The sequence below is a fragment of the Schistosoma haematobium genome, chromosome 1 (genome assembly GCF_000699445.3).
Source record: "Schistosoma haematobium chromosome 1, whole genome shotgun sequence".
NCBI lineage: Eukaryota > Metazoa > Platyhelminthes > Trematoda > Strigeidida > Schistosomatidae > Schistosoma > Schistosoma haematobium.
In genome coordinates, this window is record NC_067196.1 from 91,492,255 (window position 1) to 91,511,652 (window position 19,398).

At 35.5% G+C, this 19,398-nt stretch overlaps 1 protein-coding gene across 1 annotated transcript; it reads right to left on the reverse strand.

Annotated features, from left to right (window-relative positions):
• Positions 1-12,672: 12,672 nt before the first annotated feature.
• MS3_00000978 (uncharacterized protein) lies at positions 12,673-18,218 on the reverse strand. The gene has a single exon (XM_051208536.1). The coding sequence runs from the start codon at positions 17,089-17,091 to the stop codon at positions 16,747-16,749; it is 345 nt and encodes a 114-aa protein (XP_051075552.1). The 5' UTR covers positions 17,092-18,218; the 3' UTR covers positions 12,673-16,746.
• Positions 18,219-19,398: the final 1,180 nt, after the last annotated feature.

Below are 19,398 nucleotides of genomic sequence, written 5' to 3' on the forward strand. Positions count from 1 at the left end.
TTTCACCCTCCTGTGTGACTCCTCAGTAGTGCGCATCCATGATCCCTCTGACGGGATCCGAAGACGAGGCCTTTGGTCTCGCGCATACTGGTGAGGAGTCCCACAAAAGAACGAAACGGCCGTCCAGTTCTTCCAGGCTTTCAATGGTGGTCTAATATCAATCGGTTCATGATCTCAATCAAAAACTTAATAATCTCTGCGACCCTATAAGGAGAAAATTATGTCGTATTTTTGTGAAGAAGTGACTTCTCTAAGTGTCTCGGACTCTTATTACCATATAAGTCGAAGATATCGGTTACCATGGCACAAAGTTGATCACTGTTAATATAAATGAATTCATTCTGAAGTAGTAGTAGTGTGGTGTATGCAACGTATGTCGACAGACATCATCATCATCATGTGATTTTCATTTTGGAAACACCCTACTCGCCCTACGCCAACCTCCATTTTTTTTAGAAATGAAATAATAATAATTTGGAGGCTTAAAACTAGTCCAAGTTTGTCTGATTTTTATTTTTAACTTGAATATTTTTTTTTCCTTTTAAAAAGAAAAAAACAGAGATTAGACTGTCCGTTTTTTGTACTTTAAGTGTAATGTTTACTGTTTTGTTTGTGTGTGTGTGTGTATGTGTGTGGTAGCATCCAAAATTGGTCAATGCAATAGTGAGTATGTCTTAAATCTAGTTTTAAGTAAGTATCTATTGTCTTTGATAAGTGTAATGTTTGTTTGTAACTAGTTTACATGGTGATTAGAAAGTTTCACAATTGATTGATCACTGGGTGGTGATCAATGTCATGCTTGTCTAGTCCTTATTAGTGCAGATCGAATGCTATCGATCATGTTGCAATGTGGCCACCAGTCTAGGTGATTCGACACGGCTCGGATAGCTCAGTGGTAACGTCTCTGACTGTGAAGCTGGGTGACACGAGATGGAATTCGCCAGGGAGCACCAGTTCCCTCAAGATTACAGGTACACCTTGCTGACGAGTGCCAAGTAGCACGAAACCCGGGTCCAGGGTTTCCTGATGACTACCTCCAACCACCATCTAGATTAGAAAGTTTCTTCTATTGTGTATTAAAATTACTCGGCAAGTTTTATTATCGATTTGGATTTATTAATAAATTGTATATCTAATCAAACATAAGCATATGTGAATCGGCTTAACTGAAGATATTACATCTCACGGTCAGTCAGTTAGTCAGTCATCTACAATGCAGGACCAGGCAAATATGTGAATCGGTCCAAGTTGCCATACCTCATTAGCACAACAAGATAAACACCAAATTCATAGAAGTAGTTAAGTCAGTGGTGGTAATATGTAAAAGAAAGATTGCATATAAGGATATAGTACAGGAATACTTCGGATCCGTTGGTCAGACATTATTAGCAACAACCTATTGTGGGAGAGAACAAACCAGATTCCAGTGGAGGAGGAAATCAGGAAGAAGTGCTGGAAGTGGATAGGACACATATTGAGGAAAGCACTCAACTGCGTCACAAGGCAAACCCACACAACGAATCCTCAAGACCAAATGAGGAGAAGAGAAAGACCAAAGAACATATTACTTTGAGAAATGGATACAGACATGAGAAGAATGAAGAAAAATTGGATAAAACTAGAAAGGAAGTCAGAGTGGGACAGAGTGAGTTGTAGAATGCAGGTCGGTGGCCTATGTTCAATTGAGAGTAACAGGCCTTAGTAAGTAAGTAATATAGTACAGAAAGAAAGTATTAGTTCGTAGAAAGAACTATTTGAAGCGATTTTAATCTCATAGTAGTAGTAGAAATTGTACACGTAAAGCCAGTAGCAGTGAGAAGAATGAGCATAGACGGTATGATTTCAGAGGGACTTATCGATTCACAAAACAAATCGTAATAAAATAATTTTGAAATTGAATAACTAAAGGAAGACAATTGTATAGGAAATGTTGTAATTCCTTCTGACCGATATCATTTAATGTCCACAATCATTGGTTACGATAATTAATCGTGTGAACTTTAATTAGGTAGTCTGTGCCTACCAACACAAGTCATATGAATAGTTATGGAATGATACTAGAATTTGTTCTGACAGCCTCTAGTTTTCTCCCAATCTACACCTACACTACATAGTATTGCTCATGAAGAAAGGTGTTGATTGGCAATATATAATGCATGTTTCTAGTCACATCAGTTGGTGAATATTTAAAACCTCATTCATTGACTTACAATCTTTGCCTAGTATCCTAAATGTAATGTCAGTATCAGCCACTCAAGGATCTTAATATACACAAAAGATGCTTCAACGACACCAAGGATTCACTTATATTCAATATTGAGTAAACTGATGCCCCATTCAGAAATATAAACCAAGTATTATGTTTAAAGATATTACCGCTTAACTATTCAATCCACCAATCATTACACAAAATCATTTAAATATTTCCTATTTTCATCATCTCTATGGGTTTAACATCAATTGAAATATCAGTTCACTTCACCTTGTATCCAGCAACGCTTCAACTTGACTTACAAAATTGGATCAATACTTTATATATCAACAACACAAATGAGTATTGAAAATAAGTATCATACAACAAAAAACAACTTTTCATGATCATAACCGAACCTATCTGTTTTATGATTTGCATAGAGGTATTTGAACATTAACTCCGCCTGGAGTCCCTCTGGGGATACTGCCGGTTCCAAGCCCGGATAAAGGAGGACGGTCGGGCATGAGGTAAGCGACCCCATCCCGTAGAAAACTAACTAGCTAAAAAAACACTAACCAGAAAAAACTATTTAAACCATTTAAACTCTGTCCTGGGAGTCAGAAGGTCTTCGTTTGGAAGAGTTATGACGACTCATAGTGAAAGCCGAGTTCCTTCGGAAGCCACGAGGCTGATGCTCCTTCTGAAAACAGGAACAACCATTTATTTAGGTACATTGAATGCTCGTACAATTTGGGAAACTAGAAGAGTCTTCCAAATTGCTGCAGAAATGAGGAGATACAAGCTAGAGGTGCTTGGGATCAGTAAAACACATTGGACACAAGTTGAACAACAATGACTAACTTCAGGGGAGCTTCTGTTGTAATCTGATTATGAAGAAGAAAATGATTCATATTTGAACATTAAAAGAACTTTCAACGAAGTAAATGATATCAGAAAAAGTTGTATGCAATTTATCATTTGACGGAACTGTTTAAACTTAAGATCATTAAAGTAGGACAAACAAAAGTTTTAGGTTAATTTACAGGTTAAAATCAATAAAAGAAAATTTTCTTAATCCATATGGAGATAAACCAGATATTGTCAAAATGGTTTGTTAGTTTTAGTCTGAAGAATAAATTATCGATTTTCTATATGGATAAGGATTATTATCTGTATAAAAGCTATGCTATTTATTAATTTATTTAAACACATAAACATTGGTACAAGGAGGCACCAAACAGATATGCGCCACATAAATCATTTGATTGGTGTGAGAGCTGGGATACTGCCCAGGTGCTCAAAACGAAGTAGGTGGTTTTCTTAGGAGGCCACGCTTTGAGCCTTTAACCTAAAGATCTAATCCACAAGGCAGTAAAGCAACGTTGGAAGATGCAGTCCCATGGTGACCGGTGATCAACAATAGGTCCATATGTCATTTTCTCCATCAGGATCTTGGAGACCACGTGCACGATTAGTTTTGAATCAGGGTTTTCCAACTCCCCTAGATGGTTTCTCCATGTTCATCAATCCGGTTAAAGTGCCGGACATTCGCTTTTCATCCTCTCAATTTCGTAAACAATACCCCCGCCACGAGAAGGCAGTGAGTAGGACTTGCATGGCAGAGGTTGTATGCACGTGGCCATGTGAAAGCATTTCGAGAGGGAGAGCTGACTCTCCCCACTGTCGGCCGTACCAGGGCGTTTGGGGATAAAATGACAGGGGTAGGCAGGCCACTTACCGAAGCAGGCGTAATTTTCTGTAATGAAGTAACTCCCTCCATTGCCCGGCTAAAAGCTCTGGTATTACTTCGATGCCTAAATCTAGTTAAGTAGTTTCCTCAGGTGACTGATTGACTTTAAATCTTCTGACTTTAAGATTTAATCCACAATAGAACAACTCTCTTAAACAGTAGTTAAAATCATTTGTTCCTTCAGAATCTTGAAATGATTGGGAACTATAATCTTGGAGTAAAAACATCTTTGCTATGTGAAGGCAATAGGAATGTTTAAAATATGGTCAATAGAAATCATATAATGTTTCATTGATTTTGAAATCTATTGGTTATTTAAAGATAAATCACATCATATGATTGCTTTTATCAAAGACTTAATATTTTCAAGGGTTCAAGTCAATGTGGACGATTATTTGTTAAAAAGTTTATTGAAATCCTGCATTTTATTGCCTTACCTATGAGAAAGCATTTGACAATGTGAATAAAGGGACCTTAAGGAACATTCTTTAACACTATGGAGTAAGTAACTGAGACCATTGTCATCATCATAAGAGATACATACGATGGAATACACTGCAAAATCATGAATTAAGGTGAGCTCAAAGATACAGTCCAAATGTAGACTATAGTCAGACAAGGCTACTTACTATCTCTCTCTCTCTCTCTCGTTTTTCTCTTTCTTCTGATGATTGACTGGATTATGACGACCTCGACATCTGAGGGGAAGCACGGAATACAATGGACAACTTGTATGGAACTAGACGGTCCGGACTTTGTGAATGACCCAGCTCTTCTATCCCATACACACGAACAAATTCAGGTCAAGACAGTTAATGTAGCTTCAGCATCTTCATCAGTAGGCCTCAACATACACAAAATCCTCAAATAAAACACGGAGAACATCAACCAAAGCAATCACACTTGGTGGAGAAACTCTGGAAGAGGTGGAAACTTTGACGTATCTGGGTAGCATCATCGATGAACGTGGAGGATCTGATGTAAACATGAAGTCAAGGATTGGAAAAGGAATAATAGCCTTCCTACAGTTGAAGAACATATGGAACTCAAAACAACTTTCTCTCAATCAATATCAAAGTCACAATCTTCACTATGAAGACAAGACAGTTCTATTGTACGGAGCTGAAACTTGGAGAACTATCACAACGATCATCAAACATGTACAAGTATTTATAAACAGTTATCTACTCAACATACTCATGTCCGTTTGTCGAATACCGTCAGAAAAAGCCTGAACAGGAAGTCAGGGAATGACGTTGAAATTGGATAGAACATACGTTACGGATATCACCAAACTGCATTACGAAGCAAGTGCTAACTTGAAATGCTGAAGGGGAATGGAGAAGAGGAAGGTCAAAAGAGACACTGCTTCGGGAATCGGAAGCAAACATGAAAATTATGAATAACAAGTGTAAAGAACTGAAAAGTAGAGCCGAGGACAGAGTTGGGTTGAGAATGCTGTTAGGTGGTTTATGTTTCCAGGAGGGGTAAATAAAGTGTAAGCAAGATCGACCACAAAAATGACTTCGTCCACATATTTTTTCCGGGAATTTTATTATCTATATTTCCGAACATTCTCAGTCAAACACGCTAGCAACCTCCCTCTCTCGCTCTCTATTTCTATTTATCCGCATGCACAATATCTAGATGACGCAGACCTAGGATGTGGATATTAAACAAACGCGGAAAGCATACGTTAAAAGAAGAGACAGACTAAGATGGTTAAGAAACAACGAATGAAAGAAATAAAACTTTTCATTTAAGAAAATACGATCTATTACGGTTTGAGAAAATGATCTGATCAAAAATAAAGTTCTCTTAAAAAAGAAGGAAGTTAAAGTCAATTTAACACAACAACTACTCAAAATACTCAGGAAAAGAGGACACCAGCATTAACGTTAGCTATATTGAGCATAAACCAGATAACCAAACCATTGGTTTAGCAACAACCACCCCCCTTTGTCGTTGGGATACGGTATGACTAAAACAAAACAACTTCATTCTATCACAATTAATCGATAACGCCCATATGGTAGATAGAAGCATATCATTTAGAATAATTAATCGTATGCATACTACTTTTACTTATGAGGTTCATTGTAGTCTGTTGGGTTTAACAGCACTTAGAGGGATATGAGCTAACAACACATATCTTTGTATTCTTCATACATTTGCCGAATAAAGCTTAATAAACAATTTTATTTATCATAATTGACGAATGTCATTTCAATGTTTGTGTTTTCTAAGTGTTTCATCTATGTCTCACTGTGAAACATTGATTCAGGACTTTATTACTCTTATCATAACTAGTACACGTGCCATCACACTATCAATTTGTACTTTTTACTTATTATGTTTATTGATGTATTCTATATTTATTAAATAAACTCAACACTCTCCAAAACCATATTAGTCTCTCATGTGAAGAGGAAAAAAACGATCAGCTTCCCTTCCTAGATATACTCCTGAGTAGACGAGATGGTTCAGTAAAGCGATCTATTTTTAGAAAACCAACGTGGACAGGTCAATATCTTAGTTATTATAGTTATTGCCCTGTGCAGTACAAACGTGGTTTGATAAGGTGTCTTTTCAACAGACTCGACCGTATTTGTACCAATGACGCCATTGATGATGATGCTAAGTTGCTAAATAAAACGTTAATAGAAAATGGCTATCCTCTGAAATTCATAAATAGATGGAAAGTCCATGGTACAGCGAGACCTACTGTAGCCTCGGTAGAGAAAAAGCCTGTCTACATCACCTTACCATTCAGAGGTGATTCAAATAGCCTTTTACTGAAACAACGACTTAAATCAGTCATCAATAAAACCTATTGCGCAGCAAAGGTCATCATCAAAGAAAGAACAAGGTGCATGCTTCATTCAAAACCTAAAGTACATGGAAACGATTGCGTCACATCCCACTGTGTTTACCAATTTAAATGTGTGTGTGGTCACACATACATAGGGAGGAGTAATCGTGATCTCAACATTAGGGTGAGTGAACATGTACCCAAATGGCTTCAGAAACAAATACAATCAAGTGACCCAATAAGAGCAGAGGCTAAACATCCATCATCCTCTATTGCTAAACATATAATTGAAACAGGTCACAAGATTGATCTAAATTCAGTTTTTGTAGTGCTGTATAAAAGTGTAAAAGGGCGTATACTAAGGTTTATTGAAGCCTTAGCCATACGAAAATTCAAACCCCCTTTATGTGTTCAAAAACAGTTTGTTCTTACCTTAAACCTAACCTGGTAATATTGACTTATTATCCAGAGTGATTAGGTTTCGCTTTGTGTTCACATTATTATTATTATTACTCTTATCATTATCCTTATCTCCTCTTACCCCGTTTCCTGTCTAGTTGACCTTTTATTTTTATATATAAATGCTCTTAACAAGTATATGTGTGACCAGATTGTTCGAAATGTATTGCGCTAATATATCACATAGTTCTGATAATCTTCGTCTTCTAATATCATTATCGAAATTTATCAAAGGGACTAATTGCTTTAAATATTCTATATTTCCTTTAATAATAGTATTGGCTGAACAGTAGGTTGTAATAGAGTAGGTATAAAAGAGAGAGGAGGGGGTAAATAATGATAAATTATAGTCCACAGAAATAAAGGAGTTTTGTGCAAGTTACTTTAATTTATGTGCGGTATTCTTATCAGAATGATCTTAAGTCAAATGTTATCGACAACCAAGGAACACTCGAGGCCTGTTTCATTCTATTACGAGATTCATTTATGAATTATTTATCTACCGAACCCCTCAAGAGACTGTGGCATTATTTCACTAGGTATTTGAAGATGGATCTCTATTTGCATTATTTTCATCGATCATATTCTGTTGATCAGGTTGCAGTGTGGTCATTAGTCTAGACATTAGACAACGAACAATGGTAGTATTGAATAGGTGTTTCGTTCTATTTTGAAAATCTCATCAGTTCATATTAAAGTGTAAGCTAATGTAACCAGGTTATTAAACCAGGAATATGAACATCATGAATATTAAGTTAGAAAAGTTGGTACCATAGCAACAGTTACATGTTTTTATGAAATTGGTTAACAGATACTGAGTTGTTGATTATTAAGTAGATAAACAAAAATAGATTTTTCCTATTGATCATATAGTTTGTCTGAAGTGAATGTATTTCCATTGTGAGTTCCACCATACACTATACTATATATGACTAATTTCATCTACACTGTTCAAAGCATTAGAACAATTCAATCTTTAAGATTTTACTCTTTAACTACTATCAAAAAGGGTTTTATGGATATTATAGTAATTTTAATAGTTGAGATCATGAGTCAGTTGAAGCTAGACTACCATGGATAACCTGCAAACACTCGACGGTCATTTCATCCTAGTGTAGAAATCCTCAGCAGTGCGCATCCACGATCTCACCCCGACAGATTCGGATCCAAGACCTATCAGTCGCATAAGCGAGCGCTTAATCACTAGAGCCGGCATTTAACGGTGTTCATGTCTAACTTCAACTAATCCATGAATTTGAGCGAAACATCTTTAACTACTGATTTTTTTATTAGTAATAGATAAAAATATTCAAACCAAAACATGTTTGATCTACTAAGTGCTTTGTCTAAATAATGTGAATTCACATTTTAACCTAATTTCTGGACAAACTAAATTGATTAGTACCTTGATCCACCTAACATAGAACAGTTTATTGATTTTTTTATTCAATTTTTTTGGTAGAAACAAGAATATGAATTAAATAGAACAACGGGGATTCACTTTCTTTTCTTTATTTTCTTGTTGTTGTTTTTGCATATACATATGGTGATTACAAAAACAAACAAACAAACCAGATGACAAGTCGTATTATTAAAATGTCTGAAACTATTCACATTACTTTGGTCACGTTGATTAGACTATTGAATGTTTGTGTTTGATTGAAGTTTATTTCCGGTCACGTGATTGAGATCCTTTACTCGATGGTATTCACTGATCATTATGTTAGATTGATTGTATGATTTATAGGAATTATGAAAAATATTAGATTGATTAGTGACACCAATTCATCCCAAATTATAACTAACATAGAATGTGGCTGAATGAGATTGATTGATAATCAATAATGTTCTCGATTATAACTTACATAATCGGTTAAGAATGTTCAAAAATGCAAAGTAATGAAATCACCTCTCGATATTCAAGATTGTATTTAATTATTCTTGAATGTCATACGTGCACGCCTCGAAATCTGTATATCTATCTATCTATCTATCTATCTATCTATCTATCTATCTATCTATCTATCTATCTATCTATCTATCTATCTATCTATCTATCTATCTATCTATCTATCTATCTATCTATCTATCTATCTATCTATCTATCTATCTATCTATCTATCTATCTATCTATCTATCTATCTATCTATCTATCTATCTATCTATCTATCTATCTATCTATCTATCTATCTATCTATCTATCTATCTATCTATCTATCTATCTATCTATCTATCTATCTATCTATCTATCTATCTATCTATCTATCTATCTATCTATCTATCTATCTATCTATCTATCTATCTATCTATCTATCTATCTATCTATCTATCTATCTATCTATCTATCTATCTATCTATCTATCTATCTATCTATCTATCTATCTATCTATCTATCTATCTATCTATCTATCTATCTATCTATCTATCTATCTATCTATCTATCTATCTATCTATCTATCTATCTATCTATCTATCTATCTATCTATCTATCTATCTATCTATCTATCTATCTATCTATCTATCTATCTGTCTATCTATCTATCTATCTATCTATCTATCTATCTATCTATCTATCTATCTATCTATCTATCTATCTATCTATCTATCTATCTATCTATCTATCTATCTATCTATCTATCTATCTATCTATCTATCTATCTATCTATCTATCTATCTATCTATCTATCTATCTATCTATCTATCTATCTATCTATCTATCTATCTATCTATCTATCTTTATTCGTACATTGAAGATATGAACCCAGGTTGCCTGTCAGGTCGACCTAAACCAGGAGTGAACAAGTAATTATTCAATAAATTGGAAGAAAGATTATATTATAAACTTGTAGATTTATTTAAAAAATGAAGAATCCTGTGAAATAGAATGAGTGTTTTAACGGAGAAATAGAACACGGGAAATCGCATGATAAATAATTAAGTTTTCCATCTTAAAAAGAATAGTTAAGAAAATTTGAAAATCGATCTTAATCTTCTGTTATCAATCATATTTGATAATCTCATAAGCTACTGGATTGCAAAATCTTTAGGATCAATCTAAAGGGTCATTCATGGTCAACATAATTATTGACTACCAACTACCTCCTGGTTTTTAATGGTTTCTTAACTGAAATCAGTCAGTGTTGTAAACTATCGATTCTAACAATCTCTACAAATGCCTTGTACTACTATCAGTAGTCATGTACATAATAGTGATTAATTTCCATGAATTCTAGCAGGAAACCGTGACCGGTGAAGTTGATTTGTATTGAGTGTAGGTGAGTGACTAACCAATGGTGTTGTAAGATAGTTGCACATATGTGTAATTATTGCCTGCTCAGTTAAAAACTGGTTGTTAGAAGAACCTCTTCGAATTCTTATTCTCATTTGGGCTAGAGTTAACAAAGTTGAAAATGAAGATGGATGATTGTTGTTGATATGGAAATCAAAACAACATTATTCAGGCCAACATTGACGTGAGAATCTTCGATACGACCAGTCAAGTCAGTTATGTTATAAGGAGCTGAAGCTAAGAGAACCATCACAACGATCATCAAACATATACAAGTATTTATAAGTAATTGTCTACGTAGGAAACTATCAGCAACAGCCTACTATAGAAGCGAACAAACCAGGTCCTATCTAACGAGGAAATTAGGAGAAGATGGAGGTGGTCGGTTAGACATACATTTTGGAACTCATCAAACTGCATCACGATGCAAGCGTTAACTTGGAATGATGAAGAGGAATGGAGAAGAGGAAGGTCAAAGGAGAAATTCAGTTGAGAAAAGTATGGATAACTAGTGAGAAGAACTAGAAATGATAATCCAGGACAGATTTGGATGTAGAATGCTTCTTGGTGGCCTATGCTCCTCCATGAGGGGTTACAGGCGTAAGTAAATAAATGAGTGAAGAATTAAGTAGGTAAGTAAGTAATAGATTTATGGAGATTGTTGAGCTTTTATTGAGTTCATGAACCGATTAGTGTTAGAGCACTATTGAAAACCTGGGAGGACTGAACGGCTGCTTCATCCTATTATCGAACTCCTCAGCAATGCACATCTACGATCCACGATAAATAAATACTACTGAATACAGTCTAATGAATATCTAATTGCAAACTATATTGTCTACTACTACCACAACAACAACAACATCATCATCATCATCATCATCATCATCATCATCAACAACAACAACAACAACAACAACAACTACTACTACTACTACTACTACTACTACTACTACTACTACTATGTTCTCATGTTTGATTATTTAAATACAATATTATTAATTTATTAATTTTTAAAATTATGGTTGTCTATGTATAAGATAACGGCTAAGGGTTCATACGACTAGGTTTGTCCAATTTTAACACAAAGAGTACAATTGCGTATTGAGTGTTTTGTCTTCGCATCTACACAGACGACAAGTTTATTCATGTTATGTTTATAATGTCTCTTCCAGATGCTATTTTTGATAACTCTCTATTTGTACACACACAGACACACACACACAAATACAAGGATATAAGAAGGAATGGTAATTAAAAATGTCACGTATAGTTACAGTCCGCCAAATTATATTCAATATTCGTCAGTTCGCTTACTTACAAACACTACTTATCTGGTTTTTGTATTCAATTGTAAAGGCTGACAAACTTAGCCTTGATCACTTATTGAATTATCACTGATTGAAATCATGAGTCAGTTGAAGCTAGACCATCATGGGAAATTTGGAAGCACTGGACAGCCGTTTCATCCTAGTATGGGACTCCTCAGAAGTGCGCATTTACGGATGCGCGCCCCGCGGGACTCGAACCCAGGATCTATCAGTCTTGCACCAGGCGCTTAACCAACTAGACCAGTGAGCAGGCATCCAACGGTGTTGATGTCTAACTCCAACAAATCCATGAGGTTGCGCCACCGTACACCATTGTCTTCATTGAGTTGCTATCTCACAACAGACCTGGTTGAACTCCTCTGGTCACCGCTTCTCACTAGAACTCCAGGAGTATTTTTATTAATTTGCATACTCATATGGTTACATATAACTACGTGTATTATACAATTTAGAACAACATATATATAGGCGAACAATACTGTTTTCGATTAGATCTTCATCAAGCTTTATTCTAATATACATGAATATTTATATGCATATACGAAATGAATTAAACTAGGTTTGATAAGAATAATAAAGGCTTAAATCAATGTTACACAATCGGAAATAAGTCAATGATTAGAAAAAATATAGACATTGTAATTACATTCATAAATATTATAAGATGACGTAATAAGGAGTGTTCAGATAATTGAACCGTGAAACGTATATTTGAGAGAAAAAGGGTGAGAGGGTGTGAAGAAAAATAAACGAACAAAGAGTATGAAAAATAATAATAGCTTCAATTGACTCATGATATCAACTATTGAAATTCCTTTAAAAAAAATCTCCACAAAACCCCTTCTATTAATAATCATCTGCTCACTAGTGACTGACTTCAAGAAGCATTTCCTGGAGTTCTAGTGAAAAGCAGTGACCAGTGGAGTTCAACCAGGTCTGTTGTGAGATAGCAACTCAATGAAGATAATAGTGGACGGTGGCTCAATTTCGTGGATTGGTTGAAGTTAGACATTAACACCGATTGATGCCTACTCAGTGGTCTAATGGTTAGGCTCTCGCGCGCGAGACTGACAGGTCCTAGGTTCGGGTCTCGCAGGTTGGGGTCATGGATTCACACTGCTAAGGAGTCCCAGGTTTTCCATGGTGGTCTAGCTTCAATTGATTCGTGGTTCCAACTATTGAAATTTCTAAAAAATCTCCACAAAACCCCTTCTAATAATATAAATAAATAAATTCATTTATTAAGGCCAAGGGAGAGATAGGGGTGTTATAAATTTCTTGTGAACACAAAGACTTGGATTGTTGGCTCGAATTCCTGTAGCTTCTGCTATGTGTAAGAGACGAGATTGAACACCATAAGAAAAATTAGTGGGAATACGATAAATAACTTTAAATGACTTGTTTCTGTCCACTACATGACCGCTATCGATCAAGTTTGATAGAAGCGAGCTGCGTATTGTCTTGACATTACCTTTTCCTAACCACGAGGTGAGGTGTTCCCTAACTATTTGGTCCAGTTGTTTGGTAGTGCACTCAATTTAAGACGAACCAACATTAAACACAGACTGTACAATTGATTGGACAGCACCCAACAATAAGGCTAAGTTAATAGAATAACATGAAATATAGATTTTAAAGAGAGCGAAAACAAAGATTGGTGCAGAATAATAAATGAATTCATTTGATTTCGTTAGGTTCTCATCAGCTGCTTACAACCTAAAAGATATTCATATATTCTATGAAAAATAGTTGTCCCAGGAGAATCTAATTACAACGGGTCACAGTCTGATGACTAAATTACCAAATAACAGAAAAAAAATTAGTAAGTAGTGATTTCAGATATGATCTTCCTGGTGTTCTGTTTTTCTACCTTGTCGATACTATATACTTGGGAACCAGACAATTACCAACTAAACAATACCTGAAATCTTACATTTACTGATAAATATCAGCCAATAGATACCCATTCATCCAGATAACCGTTAAACATCAGGGGAATAAAGAAATAAAACTGTTTGTTTGTTTGTTTTTTTTTCTTGCTAAAATTTGTATCATTTCTAGATTTTATTCATGTTAGTCATCTCCATCATAGGCTGCTGACTCATTCAGTCCCCACAACAAATCATTTAGATATTTGTTCTACTGAATAAATATATCTATATTCGTTTATGAATAACACGTTTACACCATACATGTGTGTGTGTGTGTATGTCTACACATTGAATTGATTATTCAGGATAAAAAGAACTTATCTTGTCATAAGTCATCTTCTTTTCAAGGGGAATATTGAAGAGATATGAAAGAGTAGATTGGTAACACATGGACATACACACATACACACATACATATAGAGTTAAACATACATTCATTTATTTACCTATACTGACTAATAACTATTGTTTTATGAAATAAATAGAAAGGGGTTACCACCAGTTGTATGAATAATAAATACTATACACAACCCTAGTAGAGTTAAAAAAATATGAAAAAACCTAACGAAATCACATTTGTTTCTTTGCGTTAATTTGAATTAGACGTGCAAATGTAACAAAGACACTAGTAACCCTCCCCCCCCAAAAAAGCAAAAAAAAGAAAAGTAATCTAAAATTTCAGACTCACAATTTCACTTAGTCAATGAAAGGTTTCATTCATTTTTCTCTATTTTTCAATCTCCCCCCTCTCTCTCCCACCCCTATCTCTCTCTCTCTCTCTCTCTCCATATCATCTAAAATTAGACTGACACTTTTTCTCTTTCTCTCTCTCTATCTCGTCTACCATAGTCTATGTACATATATGTGTATTTAATAGTTTGACAAAGAAGAAAATATTTATTTATGGAAAGTTTTACTATTCGTCATATGCAATGTCCATCAACTAGGTCATAGTAACTGTCCTAATGTAGAAAAAAAACTATATGTCCAAGAATCAGGTCGATGAACTATTTATCATTCAATATACAAAAATTATCTTCAATAATATTCATTGTTGTTAGACCATTTATTAGAAGGGGTATGTGGAGATTTTAGAAATTTTCACAGATTGAAATCATGAGTCAGTTGAAGCTAGACCACTATGGAAAACCTGGAAGCACTGGACGAACGTTTCGTCCTAGTATGAGACCCCTCAGTAGTGCGCATCCACGAACCCACACACCGCGGGATTCGAACCCAGGACCTACTGGCTTCGCTCACGAGCACTTAACCATTAGACCACTGAGCCGGCATCTAACGGTGTTAATGTCTTACTTCAACCAATCCACGAAGTTGCGTGGGAAGCCGTTACCGGTGGAGTTCAACCAGGTCTGTTGTGAGATATCAGCTCACTGATGACAATGGTATACGGTGGCGCAACTTAGTGGATTGGTTGAAGTTAGACCATTTAATCAATATTTATAAATTAATGTCGATACACAGAAATTTCCATTACCAGGTTTCTGAGTATGCTTCTTCATTAGTGCATATATTGTTATTTTGTTATAATAGATTATGTAACACATTTATTTTTGGCATAAATGTGGAAAAAAGGACGATGGTGGAGAGAAACTCTGTTATCGTTAGCAATTTTGACATAGCATGTGGAAATAAATTGAAATGGAGGCTCCCTATGCGGTCGATGGTGGGGAGAGTCAGTTCTCTCTCTCTCTCTCTCTCTCGTGATGCTTTCCCGTGGTCACGTGTATACAGCCACTGTCAGGGAAACCCTACTCACTGCCTTCTCACACTATTACTGTTGTTTACGAAATTGAGAGGACGAAAAGCGGATAATAAGGATTCACCTAGGAGAGTTAGAAAACCCTGATTCGAAAACAATGGTGCACGTGGTCTCCAGGATCAGGAGGGAGAAAATGGTATATGGACCTATTGTTGGTCACCAGCTACCATGAGACTGTATCTTCCAACGTTGCTCCACTGCCTTGTGGGTTAGACCTTTAGGTCAAAGGCTCTGGGTGTAGCTTCCTAAGGAAATCACCTACTTCGTTTTGGACACTCGGGAAGTATGATAGCCCACACGCAAATCCAGTGACTTGTGTGGCGTATATGTATTCGATACCACTATGTACCAATGTTTATGTATTGAAATAAATAATATTCTACAAAGAAAATTCCATCCCACCATGCTATGGACGTGTCAATTGTAGGGGAGTCATTCATAAGAGAACAAAAATTACGACATAGCAAAAGACATAACTTCAATTAATTCTATAAAAGAAATTGTCACAAAATATCTACAATTAAGTGACCAAATGAATGGAAACATACTCGCCATTACTGACTTCGATAAACTTAGATAACTTGAAAACGTGGAGTTTATCCCCAACCTTTAAAGATCTCTGTTATAGTAAATGAGATTCTTTTCCTTTACATTGAAGCTCTATTGGATACGAAACAGATGATTAAACGTACGAATTTCATAATAATAATACATGCATCACAGTCTATTTATTAATGTTGTTTCACGCTCACTATTACAGTTTTGTTCTCTCCAGTTGTAGATGATTTATAAGTATTCTGTCACAAAATTGGAATCATTCTAAAAACGATGTTCTAATTCTCCAATTAAGGAGATAGTAGATCTTAACTGTTACGGAACAAAGGGAATATGGCTAGTAGTAGACTCCAAGATACGCGTTTTGTCCCACTTCGGACTCGTCAACTGGATTTTACTTACTTACTCACGCCAGTTACTTCTCGTGAAGGAGCATAGGCCGCTCACCAGCATTCTCCATCCAACCCTGTCCTGGAAAATTCTTCCCAGCTCCTTCCAGTTATTCATCTTTTTCATATCTGCTTCGATTTACCGACGTAATGTGTTCTTTGGCCTTCCTCTTTTCCGCTTCCCTTCAGGATTCCAAGTTAGAGCTTGCCTCGTGATGCAGTTTGACGATTTGCGTAATGTATGTCCTATCCATTTTCATCGTCTTTTCCTAATTTCCTCTTCAGCTGGAAGTTGGTTTGTTCTCTCCCACAGAAGGCTATTGCTGGTGGTATCCGGCCAATGGATGTTGAGTATCTTGCGTAGACAGCTATTTATAAATACTTCTACCTTCTTGATGGTGATTGTAGTAGTTCTCCAAGTTTCAGCTCCGTACAGTAGAGCTACCTTGACATTAGTATTGAGGATTCTCACTTTGATATTGGTTGAAAGTTGTTTTGAGTTCCATATGTTCTTCAATTGTAGAAATGCGGCCCTTGCTTTGCTAATCCTCACTTTTACGTCTGCATCTGAACCTCCTTGTTCATCGATGATGCTTCCCATGTATGTGAAGGATTCTACACCTTCCAGGGTTTCGCCATCAAGGGTGATTGGATTGCTGTTCTCCGTGTTACATTTGAGGACCTTGGTTTTCCCTTTGTGTATGTTGAGGCCTACTGATGCAGAGACTGCTGCTACACGTCAACTGGACGTATCATACTAAAATCGATCAACAACAGTATGATACAAACCAATACTAATCAAACCATATTTTCATAGATTTCCGCTTAACACCTTAAATTTCTCTTCTCATCAACTTGATTATACCTAGAAACTGGCCTGGATTCTGTAATTACTTATTTATTTGGCTTATATTATGAATCTGAGTGATCTATGTCCACTGTTTGTGTGTGTACGCTGTGTTGAAAAGTGCCAACTAATACGAAGCCTGGATTATTTATTTACTCTAAAGAAACAGCTTACACTAAGTTAGGGAAAGTCAGCAATGTAGATTTCTACTTATTGGGACATTATAAATAACCAGCTAATTTTAGTGTGTTTTGTGTCATTCACATCAAAATCTGTTGTCTTCCAATTGTTTCTTGATTTGATCTGTCAAGATACCGTTATTACATTATTTCCGTAATAAAACATAACCCATTAATTACGTATAACTTTATGTATTGTTTGCTTACATTTCCTGCTTAGAATTTCAGTCAGTCAGTAACAACGTAGAACTTCGTACGTACGTACGTCAGTTCGAGTTGCCATACTACATTAGCACAGAGATATAATTGCCGATTCGAATCCCGTATTGGTAGAGGTAGTAAAAGTATAAGCTGCTTAGAATTTAGATTATGGTAAACAGAAAAAAATAAATACAGGAGATCTTATTGATTGCCTCGCTAAACGTTAATGAAAAATAAAAACAGCAACAATGCACAACACTGTAGAGTCAATCGGACTAATCGACCATATCACAAGAATGTGATCGATACAGTAAAATCCAATTTACCGGGTACTATGAGTACAAAACTGAGATTAGTATCTACCATAAAGTTTTGAGATGATGGGGAAGATTTGTAACTCAGATGGATGATTTTGATGGAGTTTTGTCCAGCTCAAAGAACAAAAAACTCCATAACTACCATAGAGTTATTTGTAAAATGTTACTTATTACAACTGAGAAGAGTGGCATTCCAAAAATAAAGTTCCCATTTTTATGTAATCTGGTTTAACTATGATAACGTGAGTTGTACAATCATGATGTATGAATGATTCACAGACATTTGGGTAAATTACAAATCGGTAAGAATAAACATAACGAATTTTCTGGTAACGTATAAACAACAGTATACAGTTCTTTTTTCTTAAAATAGAATTAATGAATTCTTAATCAAAGACAGATAGTGGCTAGCAATGGAATCCAGGACTTGTGTTTCGACCTATTTGGGACTTGTCAGCTAGATGTACCTGAGAATCGAATCCAGTACCTTTCGCTTCAAACCCCATCGTGTTATCTACTTAGCTACTGAGTCCTGATAATCACTTGCCTTGTGTAATGGGATAAAATTTGAATAGACTTGGTATTGTTTACTTAAATCATTAATGAGAAGATTCAAGTAAATAATACCAAGTGAATTTAGGATTTGTGAATGTTATTCATATCAACTTTCTGTGCATGTCTGAAGTGTAATTACTGAATAAATGAGATGATGGATTATCTAAGACAATAGTATCTATGTAATTCACACTCTTTAATACCAAAAAACAGAAGGCTAGACGGCATGTGTTGATCCTATAAAAGCAATCTGGCCTTCAACATATCAGCAGCTAAATACTTACACTATGTTTCTTATACGATACAAGAAACAAAACTCTGGATGGAACCGATTTGATCTTGACTTTTGGAATTTCTTAGACTATTTATTTTAGATGACCTGTCCTAGGTGAAAGAAACTTACATACATACTCCTGTTACCCCTCGTAGAAGAGCATAGGCCACCTACCGGCTGAAAAAAAGATGATATATATGAATTTCAAAGTCATTTTTGAATATACTGTAAGATAATGTTTGATCATTTCTTTACTTACAGTAGTATAGAGGAAATATGTTAAAACGTATCAATCTCTTTTTATATGACAAGTCAGAGAAATTTTTCATCATTTTAGTACATGCCTCTTGAACTCATTCTAATATATCAGCTTTGTATTTGGAATGTGATCTCGCATATATTGGGTTTACTATTCTGAACATATCTCCGTTTAACTTTTGATATGGATTGATAGTTACTGACAACATCTGTAAGATTTTACGAGAAGCTGCCACGCAGCTACCCATGGTACAGCTCTCAATAACAGCTTTAAAGT

Excerpts from the sequence above, each read along its gene's own strand:
- MS3_00000978 (XM_051208536.1), bottom strand. The coding sequence starts at position 17,091 with ATGGGAAGCATCATCGATGAACAAGGAGGTTCAGATGCAGACGTAAAA.